The sequence below is a fragment of the Natrix helvetica genome, assembly GCF_964273705.1.
Source record: "Natrix helvetica genome assembly, chromosome: 10".
Classification (NCBI taxonomy): Eukaryota; Metazoa; Chordata; class Lepidosauria; order Squamata; family Natricidae; genus Natrix; species Natrix helvetica.
The window spans coordinates 13,256,817-13,280,209 of NC_138561.1; the positions used below are offsets into that span (position 1 = coordinate 13,256,817).

Consider the following 23,393-nt stretch of genomic DNA (forward strand, 5'->3'; position numbering starts at 1 on the left):
CTATAAAAAGGATTTTATCAAGGCAGTGGTGGGATTCATGTACCTTCCCTACCAGATCGCAAACGTGAGCTCGCATGCATGAAACGCGTCTGTGCATGCACACCTCCTTCTTCGCATGCGCAGTGCTCGTGCATTACATTGGGGCAGGTGGGTGAAAACTCCCGCAGCCTCCGCTAGCGATTTGACTGAGAAGAGACGGAGAGAACTGGCTGAATACCACCTCTGCAGCGTATTGAACTGCGAGGGAGGTTCTTTGTGTCCAGCCATGGACTTATTTTGGTAAGGTAGATAAATGAACCCAGTAATATTCTTTAGGTGTTTCATACCTTTGGCCCTACTGGAGGAGGCCTTAAGAGTTCCACTCACTCAAAGGTTCTATCCACTATCAGTGGAACAGAAGTTGCTTCCAGAAGTTGCGAATGCCCCAACACTGGAAGTCTTTAAGAAGATGCTGGACAGCCATTTGTCTGAAACGGTATAAGGTTTCCTGCCTAGGCAGGGGGTTGGACTAGAAGACCTCCAAGGTCCCTTCCAACTCTGCTCTTGTATTGTAAAGGATACCAGAGTGCCAATCATGATCTGAAGATGAGGGCCTGATGAAGAGCTTCCAGGGGCTTTTTAAGGTCAAATTTATCTCCTTTGGGTTGAGGTCAGCTCCTGGTGGCATCAAGGACATGACTATGTGATCTTCTTGACAGCCCAACAAAAATGGTTGACCACTGCTGTCTTCGTCCAGGCTGCTAGTTCAGTTTTTTCAGGCTAGCTTGTAATCCTCGATTTCCCCAAAGGCCCGTTATTCAAGTACAAATTGGGCTGTCTTTGTAGATTCTCAGTCACCCGGGTTGTCCCAAAGGTTCTTTTTCAAAAGGCAGCTGGACTTAAGACCTTTCGTTTCTCCTCCAAGAAGCTTCTTCACTTCTGATGGAAGAACTGAAGAAGCTTCTTGGATGAGAAGCGAAACGTCTTCAAGGAAAAACAAAGACAGCGTCCAGTTGCCTTTTGAAAAAGCACCTTTGGGACAAATTGGGCTCCAAATTGGCTAATTTTTCTGACTCCAGGCTAAAAAAAAAGTTTTTCTTAAAAAGCATTTGCTTTTCTTTCCTTTTAGGGTGATTCTGGTGGTCCTCTGGTATGCCAGAACGGCCCAACTTGGTATCTGGTCGGGGTCGTCTCCTGGGGAAACTCCAGCTGCAATGTCTCTATTCCTGCTGTCTATGCCCGAGTCTCCAAATTCCGCAACTGGATTGACCAAGTAGTAGCCAGTCGCTGATGACACGCCTGGGAGACACAAGACAAACGCTCTCATTGGGACTCCCCCCACCCCCCCCATGTAGAAAATATATCAACGTACATTCTTGCAACTGAAATATGGGGGAAAAAACACATCAGTTTTCATTTCAAAGAAAAAAATAATCAAAAAAATGTGATTAGAAGATACCTCAATATCTATTAAAAGGCATAAAAGCCGGCAGCAGTTCCAGCCTTCTCTCTTTCAAGGTTTATGGGAAAAATGACTGAATATAGGAATGAATATGATCTACAATCACTTTCAAACAACTATTTTTATCCTCATCCACAAACTTGAGTTCAGAAGTGCAGGGCCTCACCTGAAAAAGCCTGCCTTTCATTAGAGCATGTATTACAACCATTGTTGTTGTCGTTAGTTGCGAAGTCGTATACGACCCATCGCAACCCCATGGATGTTCCTCCAGGCCTTCAGTGACTCCACCCATCCACCTCATTCTCTTTCGTCCCCTTCTTCTTTTGCCCTCCATCTTTCCCAGCATCAGGCTTTTCTCCAGTGAGTCCTTCCTTCTCATTAGGTAGCTAAAGTACTTGAGTTTCCTCTTCCGGATCTGGCCTTCTAAAGAGCAGTCAGGGTTGATCTCATCTAAGACTGACCGGTTGGATCCCCTTGCAGTCCAAGGGATTCACAGGAGTCTTCTCCAGCACCATAATTCAAAAGGCCTCCATTCTTTGGCGCTCAGCTTTCCTTATGGTCCATCTTTCACAGCCATACATTACAACCATACCCCCCCCCCCAAAAAAAAAAACAAAAAAAAATAAACCATACTTCACTACTCTGGGAGGATCAACATTTTACTGAATAAAAAGGTTACAGTTTTAAAAAAATTTAAAAATAGACTTGAATACACAAAATAAATAATTCCATACACTAATTTCAACATTACAGATTAACTGTCATGCATCAAATCACCCTCTAAAAAAGTAGAGATTCCATTGTGTAAAAAAAAAAAATAATAACCCCAAAAGGCACCAAAGACAAAAATCACAGGTAATGAATACTTGGGGAAAAAACGTAGGGAAGGGAAGTCGCTGATGTATGAAAAAGTGGTAAGGGAGTTTCTAGAAACAATGATTTTTGACAAATCGGATGTTATGGTGACGGGAAGAAGTATCGGACTAAAATTGCTTAATTCCTACCTTGGAGGACTGCCAAAGGACACTGTAGTGCAGGGCTATCCAACTTCGTCAACTTTTAAGACTAGTGGACTTCAACTTCTAGAATCCCATGCTGATTGGGGAATTCTGGGAGTTGAAGTCCACAAACTTGCTGAGGTTGCACATCCTTGCTGTAGTAGTGCCAAAAGTGACAACATTCGCAGCGCACCAGATATTGGCAGGAAGGCAGCAAGATATAGTTGGGGGTAGCTGGCGTACAGAATATTTGAACTGTGCCTTCTCTCCCAACAGTTATCTGAAAGGAGTAACCTGTCAATCCTTTTTTTTTTAAACCACTCTCCATGTTGGGACAGCCCTGAGGTTCTTGGAAAGCCTATCTAGCCTTAATTGGGGGCAAACACAGTTAATGGGCCTCAATGAAACGGCTAGTCCCTCACTGCTGAACAATCTCAGCACCATAGAGCTGCTACGAGATATGTCTGGACACACTATCTGTACATAGAATTACAGGACAGTCCTCAACTTCAGCCACGACCGAAACCTAAATTTCTGTGGTCAAGTGAGTTGCACCCGGTTTCACAATCTTTTGTTGCCACTGTTGTTAAGTGAACCACTGCAATTGTTCAGTGGGTCGTGAAGAGAGCTCGACTTTCCCCGTTGATGCCTCGTAGGAAGCCAACTGGGAAGGTCGCAAATGGCGGGATCGTATGACCCCTGGATAGCCAACTGTCATAAATGCATGCTGGTGGCCGGGTGCCTGAATTTTGATCCCATAACCATGGGGGATTCTGCAACGTAAGTGTGGAAATGGTCATAAACCATCCTTTTCAGTACTGTTCTAATTGTCACTACACAAAGAGTTGTATGCCAAGAACTAGTTGTAATACCAGTATCTTAGCCAGCAACTGTCCATCTAGGACAGGGATGGCAAACCTTTTCGTCGGGGGCCACGCTCCAGAAAAGCCAAACTTCCTTACCCAACAATCAGTTGGCCGGCATGCGTGTGCAGGCCAGTTTTGAGCACTGCCGCGAACATATGAAGGGATCGAGCTCCGGAAAAGCCAACAGTGTGAGCATGTGCACTCAACAATCGGCATGCAGTTTTTTGGCACTGCCACATATGTGAAGGGCAGCTGATTGTCGTGTACGACGCACGCCAGAAACCTGGAAGACAAACAGGCAAGGCTGCGCGTGCCAGGTGACATGGCTTCGTGTGCCACTTTGGATAGTTCACCATCATGGATCTAGGATTTCAGTTAATCTATAGAATCTCCTCCCTAAGATAAATAGTTTGGAAATAGGTGGCTTGCTGAACCAAACTGAGAAAAATTAAAAGCAGAGCAGGCAACAAGGGCGAATTTCCTTTTTTTTTTTTTTTTTTTTGTAGCATTGTTTCTCCTTCCATGACATCAGATGGAGCCCAAAGAGTCATCCAGTAGTTCAAAAATGGTCGCTGAGATTTGTAATGGTTTTTCCCCTCCTTTGAACACAGGAGTCCCTTGTGTTACATCAGACTTCCTTTGACACACTGTGTTTCAAAAGCTATTTGTAACACAACACGGAGAGAAAGGGAACCAGTCTGGACTTACTAAGGATGCATCATCAGCAGAGTGGTTCTTTGGACTGTGAACTCCTTGTAATGTAGTCCTAGGTTTCCAAGAATAATGACTGAGTGGTTTAAATAAGGCACTAAACTGGCCAAATGGCATTTATATCCATCTTGAGATAAAGGCAACTATTTGAAAGTACTGTCAAAATGACCGGTGTGGATTGATGCAACTGATCCTATTCCCCAAATATGCAACTGATCCTATTCCCCAAATGCGTTTTCTTAAAAGTTCTCCAGCTGCTGAATTTTGTTTACAAAACCACGGAAGAACACAAAACTACTTTAATTCCATTTTCACCTCCTATTTACTCATCAAAGCTGAAACTTCCACACACAACAATCCTGGTCATTTATGAAATAAACGTTTAAAGGCCAACCTAGGCATTATGGCAGACATAGGACGACTGCTTAAGGTGACCTCCTGTCATCTCCTCTCCACCGGTCGCGGGGAAATCCATGTTGGTGCACCATGGGCTAGTAAGCAGAGGAAGATTGGGACAGGAGTCTCTTGCTGGCAATAATTTCACCAGAAACGCAGCTCAGACTGGCTTGTGAATTACCATACGGACACAGTAACATCTTCACATTTGAATTCTCTTCCACTGGAGAATAAAAGTCGTTAAAAGAGCCAGAAACGTTAAAGCGCTGTTTTGTGACTCTTGTGGAAATGTTGGGAAACATTGGAATTTGTGCTTCGTATGAAATGATGGGAACTGTTGAAAAATGTGGCTCATAGGAAATATTAAATTATCGGGACAGGATAAAGTGCAAGAGTTCCTGGATTTAAAAAAAGTGTTGGCAGTTTAAAGGCAGACAATAAGAATGCCTGATAAAAGCTAAATATCCTGACACTGTGGAATACATAGATGCTTGGCTCCAGATGGCCTTCTTTTAATCGCTGTCCTAGAAAAAGATCTAATGCTTCTTCCTACTCGGCAGTAATACGATGACACTTCTTGTTGCCAGCCCTTGGGTAAACGTGGCTCTAGTCCAGCCAGCCCTTAGAAAGTGACAGGAAGAGACTGGCATAAAAGGACCCACTGATGCTCAAATGCAAGACATCAAAAGAATATATTTCTAATGGCAAAATGTGGGCCAGAAGTGACTTCTAATCTATAGCCCCACGGAGGGAGCCACAGGAGATGGTTCGGCAGTTTATGTCAAGACCATCTACTACACTTCCTGAGTGGTGCTGGAAGCAGAAGCCGCAGAAAGGGAGCATCAGCTGGGTGCCCAGCCCAAAGTGCTGGTATCTGAGCTGGTCGTGCAACTGGACCTGACCCTGCAAGGCAAAGCTGTGGGAACTACACCACTCCAGGAGATGACCGGGGCGATGCTGTTGGAACCACAGATGGATGGAAGCCAAGCGGGACAGGCCTTGACCCTCGGATGGCGGAGCAGATGCCCCACAAGAACTCCAGGGAATGGGGATTCCTGCCACCGTCACGTAGCCAATCGCTAGCCAGTCTCCTGGAGCAGTTTGGCCAACTCAGCGTCGGCAGCGCCGTTCAACCCCTTGGCACCGAGCAGCCCAGATGGACCTTGGCCCAACCTACGTTCACCTTCCCAGGCCAAGAAGCCACAGCGCCACTGAGTGGTGTGTCTACCTCCTTTCACTCAGCACAGGGCAGTTCGGCCCATAGCTTTACGCATCAGGCCATACCAGCCGGGGTGATGGTCACCACGGGTTTGGAGATGACCCAGCAACAAAGCCTACTGAACCAGCCCGGCCTGGTGATATAGAGGCCGCAGCAAGGATTCTGGGGCCCAAGTATTCCACCACAGCAGCCGGTATAGATGACATCTTCAGAGTCCCATTGTTAGAACATAACCCCAACTTTCCATTCTTTCTCTCCAAGGCACAGATGGATTTCAAACTAATTGTACTTTTCAACACAGTATTGCTAAGTTCCAGTATATTTACAATGGTTTAGGTATTTCCAAGAGTGAGAAAAGGGGGCATGGGCACTGGGCGCAACCTAATCTCAAGGTCAGGAGAATATTCAATGGTCGTTATTGCGTACATATTATAAATCAACTTAGCAGCTAAACCCCAAAATGAATTGGAGCACGAGAGGAGGAGGAAGCATGGATGAACAGTTATACTGCAACCTGGATAGATAAACATATTTTGTCTTGTCTTAGAAATTATGGCATGGACTTAAAAACAAAAACTGTGAATGATTTGCTTATCATTATAGCAGGCCAGCAGACTACAGTTAGCCATCCTTCATGGAAGTTTTCTGCTTCTGTGCTTACATGGTACTGATCTCCATGGACAACCAGGGGGTCAAAAGCAGTGACTCTCTCTCAAATTGGCCTCTTATCCAGAAGGAATGGAGCAAAGAAGTTGGAAATGGCCAATGTCTATGGAGATTCTCAATCATCCTGATCAGGGTTGTCCCAAAGGTGCTTTTTCAAGAGGCAACTGGACTTTCTTTATCCAGTGGCCTCTTGAAGAAGCACCTGTGAGGCACAAATGCCAATGGGAAATTTGGTATGGCCCAACGGCTATCAAAATATGAATCAAGGTATGCCAATTATGGTACAGTAAACAATGACAGGATATGAGGTCACGTGTTATTAGATGTTTGCAACTAATTGACCCAACAGGCAAGAATATCCTGAACCACTAGATGGCACCCTGGCCTGAGAAACCAATTCTACACAAGGTGTGCTTAGTACAGGAGTAGAAAGAAATCAAAAGTAGAGTAACACCGTGCTCAAGGGAATGTAAAAAATAAGCCGCAGGGACTCTTCTAGAATCATCACTCACTGGAGTAAAACTTATCTTTAGGCTCATCAAATTCAGTGTCATTTTAACTGCCCAACATGATAAAAGCCCTTGAGTATCAAGTCCGAAGAAATGCTAAACTTTAAACTGCCAGCTAATTAGCGTTCAAGACATCTGTGTTAGTTTTGAGACAGTTACATTTCTAAACAGGATCTGCCAGAGGGTATGAGGAGCTGGTTTCTGATAAAAAGGCACTTTTTTATAGCTGTCTTGGCCACAATTCCAAACTGGAGAAAGAGGACAGAAAAAGATCAAGAGGACTAGGTCAGCTAAATACGGTTTGGGCTGACGTAGAGAATTAAAGGCATCACTCTGGTTGTTTATTTTCAAAGCTAAGATTAACTACTCGGAAACTCCAGATGGTCTTTTGACCAGCCTTAACTACTCACAAGAGTCTTCCTATGCCGCAGAATGAGGTAGTAGAATTCATTGGACCACTTCACCATGCAAAGGGGAAGGGGAGCGGGGAGGGGTACCACTTTGAACCAATTCCCAAGCTCGGCAAATCATCTTTTTGCTAATGAAGATTTAGTGCCTCTGAAGGCTCCCTCCTACTCCCTGATGTGCCAGCTTTGTATGTTCAGGGAGATGCATTTTCTCCACACTGTTTTGAAATGAAAAGGATTCATGCTGTGGTCAAAATTCCCACACTTCCTTTGGCTGTATAATTATATCAGGCTTAAACAAGGATAGAAGAATTCAACTCTCCTTCCAGTTGGTTAATGATTTTGCAGATGCGTGTTGGTAATGTGCAAATCTTCTTGTTATAATCGTTCGCATTGCCTCACATGACTTTATTTAAAAAATGGCTATGGCAGGATTATTGCTTTTGGTTCCGGACTCTTTGTTTGCAACCGTACAAATTTTTTTTTTAAAGCGGGTTAATCCTTCGGGGTCTTTGCGGTGTAGCGTATTTGTGGATCTCATTAAACTATGTAAGTTAACGATTCTAAACTGTATTCTCTGCACATTCTGTGGGCAGACACAACAGTCAAACTTCAACCCCAACATTTGATGAGAGATTTCTACTGCTCATTCTGTCATTGTAACAGGACATCTATAGGAGGATATGATGTTGGAAGACAAAGTTCTTAAGGTTATTCCAGGCTCTGGGAAAGCGGAACCACATCCTACAAATTTGGCAGGCTTGGAATGACAACTGGGATTATAATAATTCATCCCAACATTAAGTGGAGAAAAACAAAAATGAAGTTCAAAGCAATGCCACAAAATACGAAAGAGGCAAGAAGGAAGAACAAAGCTCATTCCAAGCCATTTCCAACTAAATGTTGGGCCAGATGTAGAGAACACCCCCCCCCCCAAAAAACACACAGACACACACATTAAATGTTACGAGAATCTCTAGAAAAAAAATTGTTTAGCACAGTCCAAGAGGTTACGCTGGTAAAGAAAACCGATTGTCCGTTTGTGCACTCCTGGAAATGCTTTGAACTCCAGGTGATTCCAGATCTTACGCAAGTGAGCCTAGTGTGAACTTCTGTATGTATCTACACGGAAGTCACCCCCTTAATTTAATCAAGCTTATTTCCAGGTAAATTGGCAGAGAGGAGTGCCTTCTAAATCTACTAACCTTCGGACACTGTGCCAACAACAACAGCAACTGACTTTCGTCATTAAATAAGCAGTGATAGCAAGGATTTTAAACCGAGTGAGCATTTTCTCTTCCATGTGTTTCCAGTATTTCAGACCATCAGCTCAGGACTTGACCCAGGGAAGGGCCAAAATGGATTTTCCTCATTTCCCACCACGGCAGAGATACTGTACTGACCCTGCCTAGGTAGGGCATTTCCCCCCCAAGGCGTCAATGTCCCCCAAATCTCCATTTCTTTCAAAACAGAAAGACAGACAGAGACAGGGACTGAACTTTCAGAGAAGAAATAAGGCAGCTGGAGCACTTAGTGGGCACTTTGCCCCCAGTGACGAAAAGAAGGAAGTGAGATCGTCTCCTGGGGAGCTGTCAGCCATTGTACTGTTGCTGGTACCGCAAATTCAGTTCTCGCAGTTCCCTCTCCCGCACTCGGCGGGACTTGTTGGATTTGGTGGAACGGCTGGAACGGGTAGACTGAGCTGATTTGGTGCTTTGGCAACGAGACGACGCCCTCTTGAGGAGGTTCTGAGAGATGGAGCGATGCAGATTCTTCATGGAAGAAGAGGCCGCCATGCTTACCACCCAGGGATGCTTTAAGGCTTGAAGTGCTGTCATCCGGTCGCCAGGGTCCACGGTGAGCAGGCGGTCAATGAAATCTTTACCAAGATTGGACACGCTGGGCCAGGGCTGAAAATGAAGGAGAAACAAAGGGATGGGGAAAACGTTAAATTGTGGTTGGAATGCAGTATTGCAGGCTGATTATGCCCACTGCTGGCAGTTCGATCCTGACCGGTTCAAGCTTGACTCAGCCTTCCATCCTTCCAAAGTCAGTAAAATGAGGACCCAGATTGTTAGGGGCAATAGGCTGACATTGTAAACAGACCAAAGCATTAGAGGGCAGTATATAAATTTAATTGCTATTGCTATTAAAGTTGGCAATAAGCAAACAAACTTGCTTTTCTTTAAACAGGGTGTTTTCTCTTTTGCACTTGCAAGTACCCCATCATTTGCTCTACCTAGACATTCCTTTGTCTGTGGACTTCCAACTATGACTTATGTTAGATTTTCCCTACCAAAGTAATGGGTATATGGCCACGCCCACCCCTGGTTTAGCAAAGGGGGGAAAGTCGCGATATGTCACGCGATGACAACATGACATCGTGAGTTTGACACCCCTGCACTATAGTATCAACGGATATTCAATAACCCCTGAGATTAGAGGGTTAGACAGATTTTTTTAAATGTCTACTGTGGTCTCTCAGTGTTCCTTCCAGACAGAATTCACTGGCTAATTAGATGCATGCCCAATTAATACTACTGAGGCTGGAAGCTTTGCTTTGTTTACTTATAGCACAAATTTGTTTCCAGCACAATCAATGCCAAGAGGGAAAGGAGTACAAAGTACCACCAGGCTACTGCAATTTCACATTTGTGCATAATCTATGCTGGACCTATTCTCTATCCTTTGATTAACTATAATGGGCATCACAGTGATATCCCAAATAAGAATCGGTTTCCTCGAGATCAGGGGTGTCAAACTCGATTTCATTGAGGGCTGCATCAGGGTTGCGTCTGACCCTGGGGGGGCGTGGCCAGGGGGCATGGCCAGCTTGACGCCACTCCTATTGGGGGCACCGGTGGTGGTCTGAGCGCTCTGCTAGCGAAAACAGGCTCCTGCGACCCTCTGCCAGTGAAAACGGAGCTCAGGAGGGCTGCGTACTTAGAAGCCCGTTTTTGTTGGCAGAAACACCACGGGCTGGTTCTTCACTGTTTCCAAGGGCCCCCCCCCCGGGCCAGATCTAAGTACCCTGCAGGCTGGATCCGGCCCCTGGGCCTTGGGTTTGACACCCTTGATCTCGATTTTCTACCAAAATAAAATAAAAACAAAAAAAAAAGGACCGCGTTTGTAGTTAGAAATAGGCGTTAGGTGAAACTCACATACTGCAAGAATGTTAAAATTTTAAAATGCTAATTATCATCATCAAATAATCAAGGTGAATGTTTCAATGTTATTTTAACAATTTAAGCAACCAGTATTATTTCAACCATAATGTGAAGCAATTCCTGAATGGGGAACTGAGACAGGCAGCAATAAATTATCACCTTCAATCTGACAAGCGAGTCAGCATTACCAGCTCAGTTAAGGGGCGCTAAACAGGAACAAATTCTCCAACAACAAGGAATTGGATTTCTTATCCTTTCAATTACTCCGCCACCCTCTGAAATGGTAAGCAGAGAGGACTAATAATTAGAAATCTCTTCTAGTCAGCAAACACAAATTGGTTTATTGATCTGTTTATCTTGCTGGAGGCTTCACCTGCTGTACAGTATGTATCTTTGGCTTGATTTAATTAAGCTACCCTTCTGAAGAAAAGATATATACACGCGTGCGCACACACACACACACACACCTATTAAGGTTAGAAGTGAGACGAGCTTACTGGCTTCTTTGCCTACCGCCCATTAAAATGATCACTTTTATTTCCTAGGATGAAATGAGAAAAACATGGAATGCTGGCCGCAGAATCTCAGTTTCATGAGCTTCATATTACTTCTTTATATTAATTTTTTTTCAGTATTTCCTCAAGGAGAGTTACATTGGATGCAATGTTAAAAACCTGCATTTGAACTCAATTGTTAGGGCAGGGGTGTCCAAACTTGAGAACTTTAAGACTTGTGGACTTCAACTCCCAGAATTCTTAAAGTTCCCAAGTTTGGACACCCCTGTCTTAGGGTATCACTTAAATGTCAAAGCAAGGGAAAAAAGATGATTGGTATACAACAAGTTCATGGACAGGAAAGAGGGTGGGCTTATCTCCCCCCTCTGAGTCCTAAACCAAATCAGACCCAACACTAATGACTGCTTGGACAATCTAAAACAAGGGTCTCCAACCTTGGCAACTTTAAAACTTGTGGATTTCAATTCTCAGAATTCCTCAGCCAACAAAACTGGCGGAGAAATTCTGGGAGTTGAAGTCCACAAGTCTTAAAGTTGCCAAGGTTGGAGACCCCTGATCTAAAGCATAGAATTCAAAAACGTTCTAGGTATTGACATTCATTTAGCTACTTTACTGGAAAGGATTATACAGGTATAATCTTACAATTTACAACTGTTCATTTAGTGACCGTTCAAAGTTACAACACTGGAAAAAAGTGACAGGACCATTTTTCACACGTATACCTGTTGCAGCATCTCCAAGGTCACACGATTCCCATTCGGACGCTTGACAACTGGTTCATATTTATGATGGTTGCATGGTCCTGTGGTCACGTGATTCTCTTTTTGTAATCTTCTGACAAGCAAAGTCAATGCGGGAAGCCAGATTCACTTAACAATGGGGTGACTAACTTATGAACCGCTCTAATTCACTTAACAACGGCAGCGCGATGTGACGTCAAACGGGGCAAATGGCCAAGGCAAAGTTTTTGGTTCTAAAAGCAGAACCACAGGTTATTCAGTGCCAATTTATCCTTGCCTAACTAGGTGTAGCATGGCACCTAGTAGTCAACCATGCACTTGTTTCATCCATTTTAGTCTGGAGCGGGTAAAATCCGCAGGGGAAGAAATGTGCTACAGTATTTGTATTTTTGAGATAAAGTTCCATTGGGCTGGAATTCCAATCCCCCCAGATTGACTCCTTTCCTCCTCTTTGTTGTTCCAAGCTCAACCAATAGAACAAGAAAGCAGCAGCCGCCACAGAGATAGAGCTAAATGGGACTCCGCAGGTAACTGCAGCAATAGACAAAATCCATAGCTGTTGCTATAGACATTCAGAGCCTCCTTCATGGGCTTTTGTGTGGAGATACTGCTCCAATAGCAAACCCAAGCACCAGGACTGGCTTGCGGTGCTTCTGCCAGTGAAAAGGGAGCTCGGGAGGGCCACATGCCCCCCCCTGCCAAGCTACATTTTCACTGGCAGAGGGCTGTCACAGCCGGAAACAGAGCTTGGGAGGGCTATGCACGGCACCCCCAAGCTACATTTTCACTGGCAGAGGGTTGCAGGAGGCTGTCACAGCCGGAAAAGGAGCTCAGGAGCCCATTTTCACTGGTGGAGCACCCAGGACACTGAAGGCACCCCTGACATGAGTAATGTCAAGCTCTTCCCCCCCCCCCCGCCCCCCGATGTGGCCCTCAATGAAATTGAGATGGACACCCCTGGAGCAGAGCTTCAAGAAATTGCCGCTCTATTTCAGTTTGTGTGATTGGACAGCTCAAGGAGTCCCAAGTATAGACTCAAGCCTTTTGGGGAAAGCACAGGCTTAAATATATTGAGCCGACTGAAACAAGCAATATTCTTGTTCTGCACACCGGAGAAAAGGAATAAGTACCGCTAAGTAACAGATTGCCAGTGAAACGGTCGTTGTCAGCAAAAGATTTAGCAAGCTAAACAGGGAGAAATTGGGTGATGTACTGCCCAGAGCATTTTGAAGCTATAGCAGGTATTTACAGGGGCTTCTCAGGCACTCTCTTCTCATGAGTCCTGTATCCATTTTGTTCAGCTCACTTTTAACAATACATATATTTGGAAATAAATAAGTGACCGTGCTGTAGAGTAGCCGTGTTAAACATCCAAAATTGTCACAATCATGTTAAGAAACGATCTATAGCGGGGGTCTCCAAACTTGTCTTAAAGTCGCCAAGTTTGGAGACCCCTGATCTATAGTATAATTCACTTGGCAACATCATCCAGAATGGGTTATATATATATTTTATATATATATAAAAAATATACAGTATGTGTGTGTGTATATGTGTGTGTGTGTGTGTGTGTGTGTGTGTGTGTGTGTGTGTGTGTATGCCACCCTTATTAGTCTGTGAATGTTTTAATAGCCAAACCAACCAAAATGAGATTTTCACAAAAGGATTCTCCAACCATATGTATTAAAAGGGAGGAAAGATTAGGATACTTATTTAAGAAAATTTATACACGGCCACCCAGCTCATCGTTCTTAAACTTTGGGTGGCTTTCAAAGATTAAAAAAATATCATATAAAAAACAATAAAGAGATATAAGCCCCACTACCTCACCCCACCCCCGGCGACAACAATCAATCAAACAAGCCATTTGAGGGGCTCCATCACACTCTGGGTTCCATGGGCAAAACCAGTCCTTGTGAAAGAGGGCTAAAGTGGGGGTCAATCTTATTTCTTTGGGGGTGACGTCCCACAGGGAGGGAGCTACCATAGAGAAGGCCCCTCTTCTTGGTCCCACCAGATGAACTTCCTTAGCGGAGAGGACACAGGGCATTCCTTGATGTTTCTACAACTAAATGCATTTGTTTTTAAGACCCAATGCATCTAGCAGTTTCATTTTCTTGCTAACAAACTTCTGACAAGAGCTACAGTAATCATCCATTTTCCACACAATGGAAGAACGTGTAGATATTTTCAACCTGGAAAGTTTTCAAAATTTCTTTTCTCTTTCCCAGGAACTGAGAAGATAATAACTTGGATCGGTAAGTAAAATTTGGCCTCTTTTATTGTACAAATAAAAATAAATAGGGACGCGGTGGCTCAGGGACTAAGACGCTGAGCTTGTCGATCAGAAAGATCGGCAGTTCGGCAGTTTGAATCCCTAGTGCCACATAACGGAGTGAGTTCCCGTCACTTGTCCCAGCTTCTGCCAACCTAGGACTCCGAAAGCATGTAAAAATGCAAGTAGAAAAATAGGAACCCCCTTTGGTGGGAAGATAACAGCGTTCCGTGCGCCTTCGGCATTTAGTCATGCCGGCCATATGACCATGGAGACGTTTTTGGACAGCGCTGGCTCTTCAGCTTTGAAACGGAGATGAGCCCCGCCCCCTAGAGTCGGGAACGACTAGCATGTATATGCGATTTACCTTTACCTTATTGTATAAATACAGTTTTCTTGCACTAAAAAGTGATGAAGCTGAATGAATCCTTCAGTACTATTTATGATCCAATTTGTAACAACTTGAAGTTCCTTAGTCTTTGCTAACCTCATTTTCCAACAGCTACCAAATAACGTCTAAATTGATCACCAGAAGTATCTCAAAACATTGATTTCCACTGTAGGAATGGAAGTTCTGTGCACTTGCTATGTAATCTGCAGGCTTGTGTCAATACAACTTATTTAGCTTGTATTTATACAGCCCAGCTAGTGAATGCAGCAGCAGGTGTTCCGAAGAACCAACAACCGGAAGCCTCCTCCGCACAATCAGCTACGTGCACAATTTTACCAACTGACACTGATCGTTCAATGGAGTCCATTTTCAGGTTTCAGAAGAAGCCTGCCAATCCCCCAGAAAAGCATTCAAGTCCAAGCAGCAAAACAGCCTTAATTGGGAAACATGTCTCTAAACCCAGTTCAGGAAAGGAAGGGATAAGAGACAAAGTGACCCATTGACACCAGCTAGGGTGGGCAGACTGAAACCTATGTACCAGGTATGATGGACTGGAGGTGGGCTGTGTGGTAAAGGAGATGCAAAAGGCTGACCCTGAACAAATGGTTGATATGCTGGAACAATCAAGGAGATAAAGAAGGAAGGAAGGAAGGAAGGAAGGAAGGAAGGAAGGAAGGAAGGAAGGAAGGAGAGAGAAAGAAAAGAGAGAGGAGAGAAAGAGGGAAAGAGAGAGAGAAAGACAGAGACACAGACAGACAGAGAGAGATATGAATGGAGGGAGAGAGGGAGAGAAATCTATTTTTGTAGTTCTATATGCCATTTCATGAACTCACTTTTATAAGACACCTTTTTCTTTGTCCCCTGTTTCTCCAAGAAATCATTGCCAAATACTGGAAGGGTAATGAAATGACTTTTGACATGGTCATCATGTTCCAGTGATTTTCAACAAACTTACTACATACTTTATACAAATGAAAAAATGATAAAAGCTCCTAGAAACACATACCGTATTTTTCAGAGTATAAGACGCTCCGAAGTATAAGACGCACCTTGATTTTGGGGAGGAAAACAAGGGGAAAATATCTGCCTCTGCCTCCCAGCAATTTGCCTCCTTGCAACAAACAGTGCAGAGAATATACACTGTTTGTAGTGTTATATTTCAGACTGTACTTGTACAGATGCTGTTAAAATTGATGTGCTTTCTGGAAGGATAGTTATTCTCTGCTGTTTAAAAGAATAGCACTGGTCCTCTTCAGATCAAGCATTTATTTTAAAAAGCTTCTTCATTTTTGTCTAGAACAGTAATAAAGCAGTCTTTAAAAAATAAGTCTAATAATTCGAACATTCTATAGGCATTTATAGTTGTTGACTTACCTCCTTGTAGCAAACAGCCTGATTAGCACAAGGGGAAAAAAATCTGCCTCCCAGCAATTTGCCATGTGGAGCAAACAGCAAGTTTCACTTTCAATTTCTCCCATCATCAGCTGTTAACAGGCTGCAGGGATTGCTATAGCTTATTGAAGCCTTGGCAAGCTCCTGTTTGCCGCAAAGAAGTAAATTGCTGGGAGGCAGAGGCCAAAGGGTTGGGGCCGGTAGGTGGGTGGGGTTACATTCAGTGTATAAGACGCACCCTAATTTTCACCCTCTTTTAGGGGGGGAAGGGTGCGTCTTATACTCCGAAAAATACGGTACATCAAAATATTCCCAAGATTCCAAAATTTGAACGAAAGCCTCAATATTCACATTTTTCAAAGATAAATGCTGCAAAGCTTCAAGAACAATTTGGCACTAGGTTGGAAAAAAAGAAACTTGCGGACACTTAACAGATGGGGGAGACCAACGCTGAACATCCATTTGGGATTGTATAAGGACTTCTGCTTTGGGCAGGGGGTTGGTCTAAAAGACCTCCAAGGTCCCTTCCGGCCCTATGATTCTATGGTGCATAAATTTTAAGAGACAATGTGTCCACCCTTTGAGATACTGAAGTTTAGGAAATAGGAAATCTAAGCATACTTGAATTGTGGATAACAGATTCTGTAACAGAATCCTGGAAGCCTGTCAGAGCTTCTCTAGGCGTCAATTTACACCTAGCCCAATCAAGAAAGAGTTGGGTTTTTTTCACACTTTCTACTTTCTTAGAATACGAATATCTTTTCTGCAATGGTTGGGTATTCTCCTCTTCCTTCTCTGAGTCTAATCTGCATTCTACCATACCGCTACAAAAATTAAGTAGAGAAATAAGAAACAATTTTCCTGACCACCATCCAGTCTGTGTCTATTTTTCCAGGTACATCAACCTGAATCTAAGCAATTGAAAGTAAAATAAATGACTTTGATCCCAATCAAATAATCTGTGTTCTCGTGGTCCATACGCAGTGGGGAAAATTAAAGTCCACAAAGGGTATTAGCCCAAATTCACCCCTCTCTATTCTCACCGCAACATCTTGCGTACGAGGCTTCTGATTAACTACAGTATAAGTCAAGGTTGCAAGCAAACAGGCCCGTGGCCGTTTCAACTTTGAAAGAGAGCAAATGCTAAATGAATCTGTGCTTCTGTGAACATTTCTGCCCACTGCATCACATCTGGCCACAGAGCTGAGGCAATCAGATCAGCACAAAAGGGAGCAAACTCTAGGTACATTAAGTTGTCAGCTGGACAGCTGTATTAAGGGTAGGGGGAAAGAGCGAAGATCCGGGGGAGAAAAGAAAACAGAGTTTCAGAATGTGCATTTGTCAGGCTGACCTCAGGGATGGAAGCATCTTATTTCAAGCTCTGTTCAATATTTTTCTTTTTAAAATGAAAGAAAAAAGGAAGAACACTCTGCCTTTTCAACAGAAGGTTGAAAAGGTTACATGAAGCCTCACCATCACTGGCTCAATCTCTCTGATGCAAAAACACATTCCTTGGTAAATGGATTTCTCTTCTAAGAAAGGATAGGACCGCTCTTAAGGTCCTCTTAAAGAGTAGAATATTGTAGTCTCCTTTCCATCCAAGATTTTCATGGATTTGTTTCTTCATTCTTGCATGCACTTGAAAATTGAGCCCTCGGTGCTAAGTATCTGTAACACTAATGAAGGGTAGAAACCAAAGGCCCTACAACTCCTGCTGGACTCCAACCTCCATCACACTGTTTGCTGGCTGCTAGGAACTGGAAACCAACCAGACCTGCAATAATTGTTTCTCAATCCAGAATTAAAAGTATCTTACAAGGGAAGGGGCGTTGTGAGAAAGCAGTCAGGATAGAACAGGTAGCAATAGCACTTAGACTTATATACCGCTTTACAGCAGTGGTGGGATCCTGCCGGTTTAACAACCACTTCGGTGATGGTGTGCTTCGCGTGTGTGCGCGCAGTTTAAATCTTCACTTCCGTGTTACTGCTGGGGAGGAACACAGCTGAGGCGTGGCAATCCACTCTGCCATGCAAATCAGCTGAGAAGGTAGGAAAATAGCGCGGGCGGGTGGGTGGCCCCATCTGATCATCGGCGCGAACCGGTTTGCCCGAACTGGCGCGAACTGATAGAATCCCACCCCTGCTTTACAGCCCTCTCTAAGCGGTTTACACAATCAGCCTGTTGCCCCCAACAATCTGGGTCCTAATTTTACCCACCTCGGAAGGATGGGAGGCTGAGTCAACCTTGAGCCTGGTGAGATTCGAACTGCCCAAATTGCTGGCAGCCGGCAGTCAGCAGGAGTAGCCTGCAGTTCTGCATTCTAAACACTGCACCCTAGATTTCATCCCATTCTCAATCATTAAATGTCGATGAGTGAATTTTGGGCTCAGTAATAAACAGAGTCGTTGCTATTAATGTAAAATGAGAGGAAACCTCCATGTAAGACAGCTTAGGCATCTAGCACAGAGATGGGGAAACATGGACCCTTTATGACTTGTGGACTTCAATTCCCAGAATTCCTGAGCCAGGCACACTGCTCAGGAATTCTGAGAGTTGAAAGTCCACAAATCGTAAAAGGGCCAGAATTCTCCACTCCTGATCTAGAAGAAAACTGGAATATTTTTTTTAAAAAAAACCTAATCCAGTCTCACAATTTAAGACTACAATCATCAAAAGGGGCACAATTTATGCATGATGCTTAAGGCAGCCTTCCTCACAGTATCTAATCTTTTCTACAAATTTTAACATTTCTGTATTACACCACCGAGTAAGTCAATACTTCATCGGTGAGGCACCACGGTGTGTTCAAGGCAACATCCGCCTCAAACCTTTCTGAAGTATGTGCTGCGTCAAGGTGCATTAAACTTTGTATCAAGTGGAAGTGCCATTGGTTAGAAATTAAAAGCTGATGTGAGTCACAAAGCAACAGGGAGGGAGTGACGTTGTTGGACCATTTTCCCAGGCAAGCTGATAAATGTAAACGACAAATTTCAGCCACTCTTCCAGGCAGATGATACATCCTCTGCCTTTCAAATGATGGGGGAAAGTTTACAAACTGCATTTTGCTTTACTTCGTCTCTACCCTGAGAAACTTTCCAGATAATAGGCTCTCTTCCCTTTTCAGTTTTTAGCAAAACAGAAAAAAAAAACAAATCCTGAATGAAAAAGGAAAGGGAGGACCGATGTGTTTGCTTTATTTCGCCTTCTTCTAAGCTTAATGCATTATTCACAGCATTTTCCTCTTAATATCATTATTAAATAAGAGCCAAGGAATTGGAGAAGGAAGAAGAGGGAAGTAGAGAGGGGAAAGGAGAAAAGGAAATGGACAAGAGGAGTAGGAGAGAGAAAAGGAGAGGGAAGTGGAGGAGAGAGAAGAGGGGAGAGGAGAAGGGAGGAGAAGAAAGGAGAGAGGGGAAAGGAGAGAGATTTAATATATGCAGAATGTTAAGGTACAATTATGAAAATAATGCCTATAACTATGACGTTCAACGTTATGTATTTAAAAGAGACTATAAATGTATGATTAAGAAAATATTGGTTATAATCAGGGTGCATACAACTATTTATACTCAAAAAGGACTGGATACAGCCAGTACGTTGCCATTGCAAAACTGGAATTGTGATGTACTATTAAAAAAAAAAGTACAATAAAGATATTTATGTAAAAAAAAGAGTCAAGGAACTGGCAAGGTTTAATGCAGGTAGTCCTCAACTTACAACCACAACTGAGCCCAACATTTATGTCACCAAGTGAGAAATCGGTCAAGTGAGTTTGCTTCATTTTACGGGTTTTCTCGCCACATTTGCTAAGGGAATCACTGCAATTCTTAAATTAGTAACCTGGTTGTTAAGTGAATCTGGTTTCCCCACTGACTTTTGCTTGCCAGAAGGTCGCAAAAGGAGATCACATAACTCCAGGACACTGCGACCGTCATAAATACGCGTCAATTACTAAGTATCTGAATGTAAATCATACGACCACGGGGAAGCTGCAAAGGTCCTAAGTGTGAAGAAGGGTCCTAAGTCACTTTATTCAGTGCCGTTTAACTTTGAGCCGTCACTAAGTAAACTGTCGTGTCGAGGATTACCTGTATGTGCAAATTCAACTGTGTTCTGCCTGTGTGTTACTCAATATCTTAGCAATAAACATTTCCATTGCCTGGGTAACATTTTTCCTTTCTGATCCCGGTCGAGGACTACATGAAGGGACTCTTCAAGGTCTGCCAATGAGTTTCATATTTCCTGAGATCTGAAACCAGGCCTCTCTAACCTTTAATAGTGCCTTTCCAGACAATCTTGGGCTCCATGCATGCTTGTCAACCAACCTTTGCTTTTGCAAGTGAGATTTTGCGGGAGAAAGCAGGAAGACAGCCACTAAAGTAGACAGACAAAACACAGCTAGAACCACCTCCGTCACTGAGCTTCGACAGGGGCGTATCGCCAAGCACAGAGGGAATTTAAGGTTTGCAGAGGTGAGAAGGGGGGAAAAACTCATTAATCGCGTGCTAATGAGAAAACCACCCAATACTTTGCGTTAATTAGAAAATGAGAAACCTAAAATGAAATGACTGGACAGAATGGAGTATCCTGGAGGATGACATAACAGAGCAACGCACAAGAGCACTTCAATTGGGAACCGTGGAAATAACTGCAGGCCTGCTACTGAAGTTCCGTCTGCCCTTGGTTAACAGGTAGAACGTATTGAGCGTTTACACGTATTGAAGACATTTTGTGCAATTGTGAAGCTGGGAGGGCCCGGAACTAACAACCTTAGAGCAGATGTTATCAAAATAGGAGGCAACCAGGGATGAGCCGCTGGGGGTTCACAGGGGTTCGGGGGAACATCTAGCTAAGATTATGTGCAGTTCGAAGAACCCCCAAATCCCATTCCTGGCTGGCCCTGCTCACCCCACTCCGGCCCTCCCAGGAGTCCCCACGCAGCCTGTTTTGGATGAAGGTAAGTGCAGGGCGCGCGGGGAGACTCAGGGAGAGGGGAAAACAGGCCTACCGGAAGTTCAGGAAGCCCGGAAACGTGCCCATTTCCGGCCTTCAAAGGGCTTCCGGAGTTTGGGGAGGCCGTTTTTGCCATCCCGGAGGCTTGAGAAAAGCCTCTAGAGCCCAGGGAGGGCAAAATCGCCTCTCCCCCCCCCCCCACTGGGGTGGAGGAGGCCAACTAGGCCATGCCAGAGAACCCCTTGCTAAATTCCCCACCCCTGGAGGCAAGGCTGAGAAACAAGTGGCCAGAAGTCTATTGCCATGTAAAGATAGGAGAAGGAAACTCTTTCAAGAATTTTAAAGAGGGTTCGGTATTGTACAGCAGCTTATTGGCATTAGGGCTTCTTGTACCTTGCAATACAAGCAACTTATCTATCCAAGTTCCCAAACAAAGATTTATTGCTGAGCTTTGGGGGAAAATCTAAGGACGGTCTAAGTGTAACTATAAAAACAAAAACTGGCTGCTCAGATGGTTTGAGAAGATTAACAGCATCACGTCCTGCTATTTCTGAGGTGTGAAATACATGAACATTTAAAAGTGCATATTTAAAACCTGCAATAAAAACATGTAAAACACGGATGCCTTCTTCTCCCATCGCTTCCTGTGATGTGGCCCCATTCATAAATTAGTCAAAGATGCAGGCAGGTAATCGGGGGATACTTTTAGCTGGAGTTTTTGTTTTATCAATCATAAGTGAGCAGAACGATGGGATATATCAAACCATTTGACTTCTCATCTGGAATCACCAGACCCAACAGAAGGAGCATTTTCTGCTGCGTATCCCGATTTTTATTTTCATTTTATACGGCAAAACAAAGCCTTCTGCTTATTTAAATAAGCCCCGATAAAGCAAAGAAGCTGCAGAGTGCAGGGAAAAACACAATTAGTTCCTAACAGATAAATTGAGCTGATCCTGCTCTGATCAGGCCTGTAACGCGGGAAGCTAACATCATCAGAAGTGTTTCGAGTGTCTCTCCAAACTGCATTAAATTTCCCTTCTTGGTCATCAACTACACATCATCCAGGAGGCAAAAAATAATAATTAGAGCAGTTGAAGTCAGCAGAACCTGAATGAGTTATTCGAGTAGCGTGGCCATTGATCGCTTAATAGCCTCTGGAAAACAGAATGGAACCACATTAGGAAGACATCTGCTGCTGTACTGGCAGGCAGGCAACTGCAATACGGGTAGTCCTCGACTTACAACAGTTCATTTAGTGACCGTTCGAAGTTACAAACTTTTCATCCTTACGACCGTTGCAGCCTCCCCTGGTCATGTGATTAAAATTTGGCCGCTTGGCCACTGACTCATATTTAGGGGAACTGCAGTGTCCTGGGGTCATGTGATCATCGCCTTTCACGACTTTCTGAGAAAGCAAAGCCAATGGTGAAGCCAGATTCATTTAACAACCGTGTTACTAAGTTAACAACTGCAGTGATTCCTTTAACGACTGGTTCTGATGAGACTTAAATCCTAATTCCATCAGAGGTATATAGCAAGAAAGTTCATAACACAGGGCAAAATTCACTAAGCAACCGCCTCACTTAGCAACAGAAATGTTCAGCTCAATTGTGGTCCCAAGTCGAGGGCTACCTGTGTCAGATTTTTCTTGTCAATCTACACTTCGATTTTCATTTCGCTGTCAACGGTCTCTCAGTGATTTTAGTTACGGAATTGAGCCCAGCCTCAGTTTTGAAAAGGCACTGGATTTGAAAGAGTGGAAAAGGAGAAAGATCCCTGCTGCTGAAATACTTCTTTGACACAAGAGCTCAACCTCCTGAATTTTTTTCCCTCACAAAAAGTGCCTATGGGGATTCTCAGTCATCCAGGTCAAGATTTTTCAAGAGCAACTGGACTTTCTGTTGTTGTTTTTTTCCTTTGAAGACGTTTCAGCTGAAGAAGCTTCTTGGATGAGAAGTGAAAGCAAAGAAAAAAAGAGAAAGAAAGAAAAAGAAAAAATGAAGAAAAAGAAAAAAACCAGAAAGTCCAGCTGCCTCTTGAGAAAGCACTTTTGGGACAAGTGCATAGGAAGTTAACTCTGCAACACAAAATAGGAAAGATGCTGGGAACAAGCAAACAATAATCCTTTAAAAGAAATTAAATGTTATGCCTAATTGTATGTAGCGCCAAGCCATAATTTAGTATAGTCTGCAGACAATTCTTTGAAAATATGGGAGAACACCGGGGAGGGGAGGGGGCATTCAGCTTTCTGCTAAAAGGAAGACTCTTAATAGACTGTGTTTATCTTTCTTCCATTCTTGGCTGGTTATTATGAATTAAACAGGAATCATGTTTTGCCAAGTGCTAAGGAAGCCAGTAACTAATCCTTTGTTTTAAATCATGTTTTGATTTAGAAACAAGAAATGTGGACAGCTAAATTAAGTTGTACATAATTCTTCTTCTGACTCTCAGGCTGGAAGAGAAGGAAGTGGACAGTAAAGAAATCCGAGGCTCCACTTAGGTTTGCAAAGAGTCATGCACCAAAACTGTTTTTGTTGTTGTTATTATGTGCAAATGCAGGTAGTGAGAAAAGTCAGCTCTTGAATCTAAGAGAGACAAACTCAATAGTCAAACAGTTTTGGCAAGACACTGTAGCTTTGCCTTTTTGATATACATCTGATGGAATTAGGATTTAAGTCTCATCAGAAGCATTTACAAGTCAACATATATGAATTCAAGTTACCATTCTCAAGAGGAACTGGAG

At 43.5% G+C, this 23,393-nt stretch overlaps 2 protein-coding genes across 2 annotated transcripts in view; one reads left to right on the top strand and one right to left on the bottom strand.

Annotated features, from left to right (window-relative positions):
• The window catches only part of CTRL (chymotrypsin like), a 9,300-nt gene extending 7,831 nt beyond the window's left edge, over positions 1-1,469 (top strand). Inside the window, exon 7 of the mRNA XM_081963451.1 lies at positions 1,109-1,469. Within this exon, the coding sequence (XP_081819577.1) occupies positions 1,109-1,270 (162 nt within the window). The 3' untranslated portion in view covers positions 1,271-1,469. The remainder of the gene's footprint in view (positions 1-1,108) is intronic.
• PSKH1 (protein serine kinase H1) overlaps positions 1,148-23,393 on the bottom strand; it is a 27,331-nt gene continuing 5,085 nt past the window's right edge. Inside the window, exon 3 of the mRNA XM_081963450.1 lies at positions 1,148-9,123. Coding sequence (XP_081819576.1) covers positions 8,806-9,123 — 318 coding nt within the window. The 3' untranslated portion in view covers positions 1,148-8,805. The remainder of the gene's footprint in view (positions 9,124-23,393) is intronic.